The sequence below is a fragment of the Lissotriton vulgaris genome, unplaced genomic scaffold (assembly GCF_964263255.1).
Source record: "Lissotriton vulgaris unplaced genomic scaffold, aLisVul1.2 SCAFFOLD_1725, whole genome shotgun sequence".
NCBI classification, from domain to species: domain Eukaryota; kingdom Metazoa; phylum Chordata; class Amphibia; order Caudata; family Salamandridae; genus Lissotriton; species Lissotriton vulgaris.
In genome coordinates, this window is record NW_028247730.1 from 77,179 (window position 1) to 89,119 (window position 11,941).

At 45.8% G+C, this 11,941-nt stretch overlaps 1 protein-coding gene across 1 annotated transcript in view; it reads left to right on the top strand.

The window, feature by feature from the left end:
• Positions 1-11,741, top strand: part of LOC147665061 (IgGFc-binding protein-like) — a 58,612-nt gene extending 46,871 nt beyond the window's left edge. Inside the window, exons 3-4 of the mRNA XM_086949782.1 lie at positions 9,645-9,677; positions 10,950-11,741. Of these exons, the coding sequence (XP_086805908.1) occupies positions 9,645-9,677; positions 10,950-11,014 (98 nt within the window). The 3' untranslated portion in view covers positions 11,015-11,741. The remainder of the gene's footprint in view (positions 1-9,644; positions 9,678-10,949) is intronic.
• The last annotated feature ends 200 nt before the right edge of the window (positions 11,742-11,941 follow it).

Consider the following 11,941-nt stretch of genomic DNA (forward strand, 5'->3'; position numbering starts at 1 on the left):
GATGAGGTGACAGAAGAAGTGACCACCTATCTTTTGTGGAAGAAGTGACCAACTATCATTTGTGAAAGCGGGAAAACTAAGCACCACTATTAGAGTATCAGACGCAGGATCCCTGTCTCTACCCTCGTGCATGGGCATAGGGAAACGGTCAAGGAGCTTGGGAATTAAATTCGGGTGTCGTGTCGGGCACCTCGCTTCCGACCAACCTTTAAGCTTTGGGTCACTTACTGTTGGAAGGAGGGTCTGTGAAGGAGGCAATCTACTGTACCAGCGCTCTCTCTCAGCACACGAGGCTCCCAGCGCCCAGCCAACTCCTCGCTGCACCCGCTCCGCGGGTGCAGCTTCGCTGGTGAGCCCCGGTCCGTGCAGCTTCGTGGGAGCACTTTGAAGGTCCGTGGCGGCAAGGCGGTAAGGGGCGCGAGGCACCAGCGGGGCTGCGAGCGTGCAGGGACTTCATTTCCCAGAAGTCCCTGCGAGACCAAGGAAGAGCTTCCGGTCCGCTCTCCCTGCTGGCCCACCCCCCGCCCAAAGAGCCGCCTACAAAAAGCCATTTCACTCCCGCAGCGCGGGACGCAGCCAGGGCTAAGACTGGGCAAAGACAGGGCCGTTTTAGGCCGTTAGAGGCTGTTAGAGACTGGGCTGGGCCAGCCCATTTCGATGTACAAGTCGACCTCTAAACCACAACCCAGCATGGCTACCCGAGAGTTCAGAGACAGAGCAGCCAAATCAAAATTAAAAAATGGCACACTGGACGATTTCATCACCAGGGCCCACACTGCAATCGATAATGAAATATCCAAGATGCAACACAGGGTGTCATTAGAACTCGAAGCTGCCAGAAGACTGTCAGTCGAGTTGACTGCCGCTAAAAAATCTTCCCTTGGCCCTATTGCTTGGGCGAAAAGTCCAGAACGTCCGCTAGGTCCTACACCCACCCTGATTGTTACCAATGCTGACATCCACGATACAAAAGCAGCAACATCACCCTTATCACAGGTGAACCACTCAGACAAATCCATCTCCCCCCCATATACCCAACTGGGCGAGAATGTAGATCAAAAGGAAGGCTGTGACGAGGGTGTTCCCTTGATAGTTGAACCCTCCCCTGCCGCACAAGAAAAAGATGGTAGCTTATTCAAAGCACAAAAGCACACACACAATAAAAGGAAACGCAACCCTACCTCGGCATACTCTAGAAAAAAGGCTAAAGTAGCGAAGGCACAGCTACCAACCAAGCCACTTCCCCTTGATAAATCGTCAACACTGCAATCCGCAACTCTAGTAACATGCACAGAAGACACCTCCCTTCATACAGCAGTTATACAGGAAAACAACGATCTCACTATAGAAAGCGATACTGCAGGAATCCCCCTATGCTCTATCAAAGGGAAGGATGTCGAATTTCTCACTATTGTTTGGGAAACATTAAAAAAACTACTCACCCCAATAGAAAAGAGATTCACACACATAGAGACGCAGCTACTAGAAATTGAAAAAAGTATAATAAACTTGGCAACCGTCACTATGCAGAATTCTAATTCCACATGCACAACTGGAACCCTGCCCCCAGCCGTACACTTGGACTCTACCACCGAAGCAGCAGTTATCTCGCGGCCTCCCCTTAAAGCTAAGAGACTAGGATCGACTAACACACTTCCAACTGCCGCATGCTCTTCCCTTAACACTTCTAATATTATACCTAAGGTCAAACCAACACCCAAACCCCGAACTAAGGCTAATGTCAATAATCCTCTTAGTGGGGCTATACCATCCCCCTTAGCCGCACCTGCCCAAAGTATATCTGTCCCGACCGAGCAACCTAATGTTAGACATAATGACCAGAGCACTAATCCTCCAACATCACAGAGAGCTAGTACCAGTTTCATCCGATCAAGGGGATTTGTAGATCTCCCCCCAGAGGTCAGCCCCTATGTTGTGGTGCTAACTGGGGTAACTGAACTGGTATATAATCAGCATGAAAACTTTGTCTCTCTCAAGAACAAGGTGATTCACTGGTTGGAAACCAACAAACCAATCCCCAACCATCTAAGGAGCAAAATCCTTATGGTACGGAGGGTACCTTGGGTAGGGAACAATCAAAAGACCTCCCCCGGAGACTGTGTGATACTCACCTTTGAAGACCCTAACACTGCTCACGCCATTTACTCATGGACCAACCATAGCTCAGCTACAACAATAATAGCAAGACCACTCACCTTTTTCTACCCACCAAGTCCCCCTATAGCTCAGGGGGGGAACTGGAGCAGGATGAAGGCGAGGAAACACACTTGGGGAGTACAAAGTAACTGGTGGGCAGATACCCCTGGAGGATGGAATGGGATCCCGACCTCCAATAGATATGGATGTCTTGAGGAGGTGGACTGACTTCTACATCCAGCTAACACTACACCCCCCTCACCCATTCAAACCAGTAATTACACTCACTCTCCAGACAATGCACCGATAACCAGTACTTTAGACACACCCACGATTGGCTCTTCTCTCCCATCAACACCAGTACACATAGGGTCAAGTGATCTTAGTCTAGGGGCAGATAGACATACCAAATGCTCTGTTATGGGTGATACTGCTGACTCCAACCAGGGGTTGAATATTAAATTCCCCATTCCACAGAGCCACACACCAAACAGTGCTCTACTGCATACCGCCCAACCCAATCAGTGTGGGAAATTTGTAGCTTTAGGGCACCGGGGAACACCAAACATCAGAAGTACAACAGAGGCTCACGGTACACTCTCTATTCTATCCTGGAACGTGGCTGGGTTAGCAAACAAAATAGACACCCCTGACTGGAGAGACTTAGTAGAGTGCTATGACATCTGCCTCTTACAAGAAACTTGGGCTAGAGAACAACCCAGCCCTCAGGGATTTGCGACCTTTAGTATTGAAGCAAAATGGGGGGGCAAAGGCCGTCCTTCAGGAGGCCTTTCAACCTGGGTGGGGTCTCACCTGGCATGCAGGGCCACACCCATGGAAACCAACTCTTGTGACTTCCAATGTGTCTCCCTAGAATGGCCATGCGGAGGGAAACTTGTAGTGATAAACTTTTATTCGAGGCCAGTTGGGGTTGCTGCAATATCAGGCACAGTGGAAGACCTAGCATTTTTTCTCGACACACACAACTTTTCCTCCCCTTTAATAATAGGTGGCGACTTCAATAATCAATTCGAACCACTCCCCGCCTACGTGGAAGGTATATCTGCCGAGGAGGATGAACTATGGGATATTCCCTCCTTGGCAGATGTAGTCACAAAGACATGCTCCCCCCTTGCTATTCAGATAATGTCCCTCACACTCAGTCACTCTCTTAGGGCATGTAACGGCCGGATGGAGGGTGATATTCCGCCCAAAAACACCTTCAACAGGCTAGGACACGAATCAAGGATTGACTACATAATGGTACCCACCAGAGACTGGAAGAGGGTGAAAGACTTCAGAATCATCCCCAGACATGATAGCGACCACAATCTGCTCACACTAAAGTTCGAGACCCCTTATCGTCAACTAGAAAAGGTAGATTCCAATGCACCACCCCAGTCCGACCTAGTGCTTACCAGCAACAGACGCAAAATTAAATGGACCAAATTGTTGGAAAACCAATCCAATGTTGAAAGACTCTATGCTCTAATCGCACCTGCCCTGGAAAAAGTAGAGTGCTGTGTGAACTTACTGGGGAGTGAATCAGAGACTAACATCATGGGTAGCCTGAACCCTCAGGTTCACCTGGCTGCACTCGGGAACATCCACTCGGAGCTATGTACCAACCTTGCAGATATATTGAACCCAGTGGCCAGGCTTCGCAAGCCCAAAAAGAGAAGAGCGACTTGGTTCAACTCCTCCTGCAGGCAAGCAAAAACTCTTCTTCTCGAATCACTGAAAGCCCGAGAATCCCCAACCGAAATCAGGGAGAAACGTCTTTTTTATAAATCTGCCCTCCACACCGCAAAAATAGAATGGGATGAGGAGAACTGGTTAAAGATAACAGCCGCCCTCGCGTGCCAAGACTCGCGGACATTCTGGCAAATCGTTAGGCACGGCTCGCCTGAACCACTTGCAGCTGTCGAGGCTTGTATTGCACCTTCTGTCTGGGAGGAACATTTCAAAAACCTATATCTCCCACATAACAGCGACAATGGAAGCAGCAAACATGGTGGAGAGTCCTCCTACTTTACAAACAGGTCAACTGGGATTGAGGGCTTCACTTTAGAAGAAATCACCCTGGCAATCTCCTCCCTGCCTGCTGGTAAGGCGCCGGGCCTAGACAGGCTACCAGGAGATCTTTACAAACATGAACCCAGTGTTTGGGCCCCCTATCTAGGGGTATTATTTAATGCTATCCTGAAGGGCCTGCCAATTCCTTCCACCTGGCCAGGGGCTGAAATTGTGCCAATTTTTAAAAAGGGTTCGCCCCTTCTTCCTGCAAACTACAGGCCCATAAGCCTAATTGATGTTTCCCAGAAACTCTTTTCCAAACTTTTGCTAAACCGTCTACATGAGTGGATCAGGGACTATAACATCTTGAGTCCCTTTCAGGCAGGTTTTAGGGAAAAGGTCTCCACAGTGGACCAGGTCTTTCGTCTCTCCATGATACACTGGAAAACAGTACTACTGGAGGGTGGCAGCCTCTACACGGTATTTGTGGACCTAAGGGCAGCGTTCGACTTGGTACCAAGGAACAAGTTGTGGGAGGTCCTTGATAATTTAGGGGTCCCTGATGGTCTCTTGAAAATGATAATATGCCTCCACACTAGAAACTACGCCCAGGTTAGATGTGGTAGGATGGGAGAATTGTCTGCGAAGTTCCCCGTTGGCAGGGGGGTGAGGCAGGGTTGTGTCCTTGCACCAACCCTGTTTTGCCTCTACGTCAATGGGGTAATTGCCCATTTAGCAGGTGTAACCAACTCTGATGCACCGAAATTGGCCTCCGAGAGGGTATCAGCCATCATGTTCGCTGACGACACACTGCTTTTATCGAAGTCGGCAAAAGGTATTCAGTGTACCCTTGATGGTTTTGTGGACTTCTGTGGAACCCATGGGTTAGAAATTAACGCTACAAAGACTAAATTCATGGTCTTCAACCCTCCACAGAAATTCCACTTCTGTCCCAGCATTTTACATACTAAACTAGAAAGAGTAAACACCTTTGAATACCTAGGAATCATTGTGAACGACAAATTTACCTGGAGCTCCCACCTGGAAAAAGCGGCACTGAAACTGACCCAGCACTCGGGAGGTGTAATGAAGCTCGTGGCAAATAATAAATCCTCGGTTAGGCCGATTGGCCCCCCACTACAGATCTACAAATCCCAGGCCAAGGGGGCCGCCCTCTATGGATCTGAACTCTGGGGCCACGTAAACACATCTAAATTGCTGATGGTGGAAAACAGATTCATTCGTAACCTTGTAGGGTTACCACCGAGCACCCCCCTCGTTCCGCTGAGGATGGACCTTGGCTTACGACCACTTAATGAGGAGCTAGCTCTACGCCCACTGGCCTTCTGGCGTAGACTATGGTCAACCCCTGAACTGGACAGCTATAGAGAAGGTCTACGAGAGATTCTAGCCACACCAGGTGCCGGAAAAATCAAATGGCTCTCCCACATTAAGCTTGAACTGGTGGCTGCAGGTTTCTCAGGTATGTGGTCCAACCCCCAGAATGAGTGTCAAACCCTCTCTAAAAAAGATCTAGCCAGGTCTTATCGAGAATTTAAACTCACACAGACTCTTAACCATCAAGATCCTGGGTCCTTGACAGAGTCCTTTTTCTCCCATAAGGCGAACTACAATATGGAACTGACTCTAGATAAAATTTATCCCAATGTACTGAGAAAATTATACCTTCAGTGGAGGCATGGCTCTCTTCCAATTAAATCTTTTACAGCCAAATGGAACCACGATCCCAGCAGTACATGTCCTGCTTGTAGAACCACCGATGAAAGCGAGCTCCACATTCTCTTCTTTTGTCCTGCTTACCAGGGGATTCGCAGGCACTGGATTCTCCCCCTATGCAGGAACCTCGGATTCTACAAGTGTATGCAGGCTTATAGAGTTCTAAAAACTGATTTGTCAGACCAAATTGTATTTGCAATGGCCAAATACCTGGGCGCCCTTTGGTCCACCAGAAGGAAATATCTCTAAATTGTAGGCTGAATACGGATCTGTTTTATTACACGCAGGTTTCTTTCCAGTAATGTTTTTATGTGTTTTTATGTGTTTTACATTTCTTTGTACAAATCATTTTAACATATGTGTAACGTGATTGTCTTTTATGGTAAAATTCTTACCGAAATAAAGGTTTTTCAAATCAAATCAGCTTTGAAGGGTGTTGCAGTTCGATTCTAAGGAGGCGCGCTTCAGACCAGGTCGTATGTCTGTCTGGGCACAGTTGGCGCAGAGGTGAAGAGCGCGAAGGCGAGGACGACGTTTGGGAGGCGATCGCTTTAAGGGCAGGCGGCTGATTTGGTGAAACATCTGGACACAGGCTGCGCACTGCTAATCTAGGGACACAGCTAATGAACTTGGAGTTGGCAGCGTGTGAGTGGGAGAAGAATTCTACATCCTGCGAGTGCCTCAGCGTGTGGCAGTGCGCATTTCAGGCACGCCACTTTACATTTCAAGAGCCTCTATCAATACGCACTCAGTTAAAACAGCACAGTAATTACCATTAATATTCACCCCCTGTCCTTAGTTGCCACTAACCAGACCATCTCACTTTGGCAACCCAGCCAGGGTTTACTTTCTCTTGTCATTTTCGGAAGGGTTATCCGAGCAGTATTCCTAGAAGCCTTGTCGTAATATTCATATTAAACTAACGCAAGTGCTTCATACCCCTTAGGGTTCAAGTGGGCAACGTGGTTAATAGGTTAGCAGTGTTCCGCAGTGATCAATTTGGGTACTGTGGTGCTGTATTATTGGGGTGGTGGCATCTTCCGGGGAAATTCAGAGGTTTTGCAGCACACTAAACATAGAGTGGGGCCGAAAGTACAATCTCCCTCCACCTGTGCCGTTCATGGAAGAGGTTAATAAAAACATTGCAGACTGGAGGGAGTGGAAAGTGTATTTTGAAAACTATTTGTCCGTCTGGGAGGAAGAGGTAGCATCTCTGTCACCGGAAGTAAAGGTGGAAATTCTACTTCACAGCTTAGGTAAGGGAGGAAGGAAAATGTATCACAATATGGAGAAGGTACTCATGAAGGGAACCGATAGAAATATGTATGAGAACATTTTGAACGTGTGGGATGAATATTATATACAAGCCACCAGTGGAAAGACACAAAGGGATGAAGGTTTCAAGGGAAGAATGGATGACAAAGAGGACGTTAGAGCCAGGAAGACATCTCAGAGATGTACCGTTATAATAGGTGAGGTTGAGACAGAAATGATTACAGACTCTGGTTCAAGATATAGTATGGTAAGCAAAAGTGATTGGGACAGAAAATTTGCAAAAAAATATGGGAATGAATTAAAAGAGGCTAACACAGTCCTGAAAACATATGCAGGGGAGGATATACAGGCTATTGGTTACAAAGTCATGGACGTAGTTTATAAAGAAAACAATATGAGGATTACTATATACATAACTGAAGGTGGTATCAACATGCTAGGGTGGAGAGATCAACAGAAGTTGAAGATTTCATGGGAGAAAAAAACAAAAGGACACAGGAATGAGCAGGCACGGAATCAAAGCAAACAAGATACCAGAGGTGAAACTGTCAATGTTCGCATGCAACCATCTAAGAGTAATGCAGCATTTGAAAGAGCTGCAAGTGAAAAAGAGTGGGGAAGTGAAGCTATTAGGGACGAACACAACAAGAAAAAAAACACATATCAAAGCCAGGTGGAGGAAAGAGAAATACGTAAGAAACTAGAAAGAATGGACAGTAGGAAACAAAAAATTGAGACAGATGGAAAATTGGGAAGGGAGGTGGTGTGTGTAAATACCACAACCATAGAACGAGAATGGCAGACGAATAAAAACAACCAGTCCACTTGCAATGAGATGCGGCAAAGAATCAAGTTGGCTGGGTTCAGACCCAAGATGTCAGAAGAGTACATGGACAATTGTGATCCGGAAAGAGAGAGGGGTGCAAGTTACATTGAGCCAAAAGGAGAGAACAAAGATGTATACATACAAGGGATCGAGTATGGAATGAAGGAGAAGGAGAGTAATATAACGCAGAGAAACCCAAAAGGATCCCCACTAAAAGTCATGGAAGGGAAGAGGGGTTCAGTCTATGATCATTGGAAGAAGCCGAAGTGCAATAGTCCAGAAAACACAGATAAGTTCTTTTATGGCAAGCCCAAGAGGGAACAGGAGGACATACTTATGCCTGATGAGACTCATGCAAATGATCGTTGGAGGAAGTCGAAGTGCAATGGTCCAAAAAACACAGATAAGTTCTTTTATGGCAAGCCCAAGAGGGAACAGGAGGACATGCTTATGCCTGATGAGACTCATGCAAATGATCGGGGGCTGTCGAAAACAAAATGCGAAAAAAATTGCAATACTGGTCATGGCCAAGGAAATGAGAGCAGAAGAAGGTCTAGTCCCTGCATGGACAAGGACAGGGAAACGGAGGCTTATTTCATCAGAGGTAGCCTTGGGGTGTGTCCTGGCTCAAGCTACTGCCTAGGAAAAAAAAACAGTACAGCCATTCTCAGTCTTCCGAAAAAGGGATGGCAGTTCTAGCAAGAGGAGTTCGGAATCCCAGGGAGAAATAGACGGTGTAGCAAGCTCAGACATAAGGGAGACAAGGGTGAAAAGGTGGTGATAGATATCTTGTGTTCCACCAATGCCAGTATGCCTTAAGCATTACCTCGTGCATCCATTGAATTGTATTACCCATACCGTAACGGTGCACACCCTGTTTGCTCCAGACACTTACTGTTGTTTAACGGTGGACAATGTAACCTGAGAACTTTACTCATTACTTTCTGAATTCTTAAGAGCCTTATCTTAATTCCTGCAGATGAATTTGGACTAGGGCTACTCATGAAATCTTTTCATAACATGCCTTGGGATCAATTAAGCATTATTCTCCAGCCACGTCTATTGGAAAAAAGAAAACTACTGTTCAGAGCTAATGTACCACAGTTAGTGTGCAGTTTTGACTGTTCTCCTACTTAGAGTATAGCAAGGGGTCCCCTGCTTCCGACCCTAATGTTGCTGTGCTGCATCCTTCTCTCACACCCCCCCCTTCCCTCTACTCCGTCCCGCACCCATTGTGTGGAGTCCTTTAGTTTCTCTTCTCCCAACTTTTCCCTAAGGAGGGAGGTGTGTTGTAACTTTACTCCTTTCCCTTCTCCCTATTTCCCCCCTCTCTCTCTCTCCTCCCTTGGTATGAACCGCGCTCCATCCGGGAGTGCGGATTAGAATGTTCAGAGATTGTTGAAGCCGCCAAGCCGGGAGCACCTGTTGTACTTTTATCAAATAAACTTAATATTGGAACCCTCAACTGTAGTGATTTATTACTACACAGTGCCTACAATATAGCTATGGTTTTAGCAGTGCCTACAATATAGTTCAGTGTGACTACTACGACAAGTAAAGTAGGATTTACAGTTTTGACCAGAGTTGAAAAAAGGAAATATATAATAAGTTTCTGATTCTTGTTCCATTTCAGGGTTCCTGATTGTAATCTCTGGATCACGCACAGGTAATCAACACATTGTGGTTTGCTCCATTTTTCTACTATTACTCTTTGCTACAGAACTTACCTTTTTCACAGATGCTGATAACCAAGAGAATCACCTCTGATGACAATGCTTTGTTAACTACTCTAGTAAGCCAATACTGCGATTTCCAACAGCGAGGTTATCCAGCAGCAACTTTAACTCAAGATGTGACTAAAGTTCAAGCTTTAAGCAGAGACAGCCTACTGCTATATAAAACTAAGTTACCACAAAATCATATGGTCTTTGTCTTGAAATACTCTACTAGATCGGTGGCAATTAACCCCTTGGCTATGGGGGTAATTCCCCCGCTGTGCTGGGGGGGCAGGAGAGCGCGCACAGCGCCCCAGTGCTCGTGACGAGCTCAGCTCATCATGAGGCACGGTGGCCATGTGCTCATGACGAGCTGGGCTCGTCACGGCCACACCGGTTTGTGTGGAACGTTCAGCACAGCGGGGGAATTAGCCCCGCGTGCGAGTGTTGGAGCCGTTATGATGAGCTCAGCTCGTCATGAGCACACGGGCACTGTGGCTCATGACGAGCTGAGCTCGTCATGAGCATGGGAGGGGTCAAAAGATCATTAAAACATGAGGGGAGTTGTTGAAATCTGATCTGGATTTCAAAGGATTATTTGATCAGGATCCATTGTTCGCACACACAAAGAACAGAAACATTAAAGAAATGCTTACTTAGGTTTCATCTTCCATTAGGGGCACAGACACTGGCATGCATAAATGTCACAACTGCGTCAATTGTAACAATGTGATACTGGGGAACGCAATCAATCAACCTTACTCTGGCAAACAAATTCACCTCAAATACACAGGAGATTGTAACTCCACATTTGTCATCAATTTCTTAAAATGTCCTTGCTGCTCACTCTACGTGGGCAAAACTGAGCGCAAAATTAAAACTAGGATCACAGACCACAAGATCTCAATTCGAACTAGAAGCTTGAAATTACATGTCAGCATCATCATGTGATTTAGATGGATAAACTTTAACCCTAGGAGCAAATTGACATCCTGGCATCTCGGATCCCAGATCCGTGTGTCAGAGGTCAAGCTCTTTCCACAGAAAAGAAGACTGCAGCACTATAATGATTGAAGGAAACTCCTGCTGAGGTGAAGTGAGCAAAGGTTTAGAGCTAGAGGCAGGAAAGGGGAGGCAAAGGAGATTTAGCTGGCCTTTTGTGAGAAACATTTATTTTCTTGAGTTCCATGACATCACATGAGCATTTTCCTTTTTGTTTCCAGATAACTCCTGTTCGGCTGTAGTAGGGATCTCTCTGCTGGTGCTGCTGAGTCTCAAGTTGATGTGAGGAGGACTAACCACACCCAAAGCTGGATATGGACCTGCCACTGACTTCCTCAATGATCATTATGTAATCTGATGGGGAGGTTTCTGAGCTTGATTCCAATGTTTGTCTTCTACCTAGATGATTTGAATGTGAATCTGCTCTATAATAATTTATTTTCTGGAAGGTCTAGGATTAGGCTAGGATTGGATTAATAAGGATGAAAGAGAGAACAATGACGTCCCGCCTAAGAATGGAGAGAGGAGAGAAACAATGAAGTGTGTATTGAGCTAGAAGTAATAGGATAGTCTATACCGACCTATGAACAGGGAAGGAGAAACTCAAAAGTGTGGTTTCTGAAACAGAAGTATGATGATAGTTTACACACGTCTGATAATAGAGGAAAGTGGGAAAAAGTATTCAGTAATTGAATTAACTATATGAAGATAGCATAAACCCCCCCCGTGAATGGGTGAAGGAGAGAAGCAATGTGGTTGCTGAACTAGATATATGAAGACAATCTCCACAAGTCTGGGAATGGAGGGAAAGGAGAATTAATGATGTGATTATTGATCAAGATATTTGTAAAATAATCTTCACCCACCTGTGAATGAAGAAAGGAGATTATCAATGATCTGGGTATTCACCTAAATGGATGAAGATAGTCTTATGGTTTAATCTCATATAAAAAATAATAGTGTTAACTTTTGGTTTGGTCTAGTTTGCATAACTAGGCTCCAATAGGCCATTTTATAAAAGAAAGCATGTTTACTTTGAATGAGCCTGCCAGTGCATGTTCATGTTCTATTTCCGAAAATGGTAGAAATTAAGGTTAAGCTACGGTTTCTGTTTTCTGAGCTTGTTAAATAACAATTATTTAGATTCCTAGCTTCACAAAGTACTGGAAACAATTACAATCTTATGATTGTTGCTATAGTTCTAAAGAAGTAG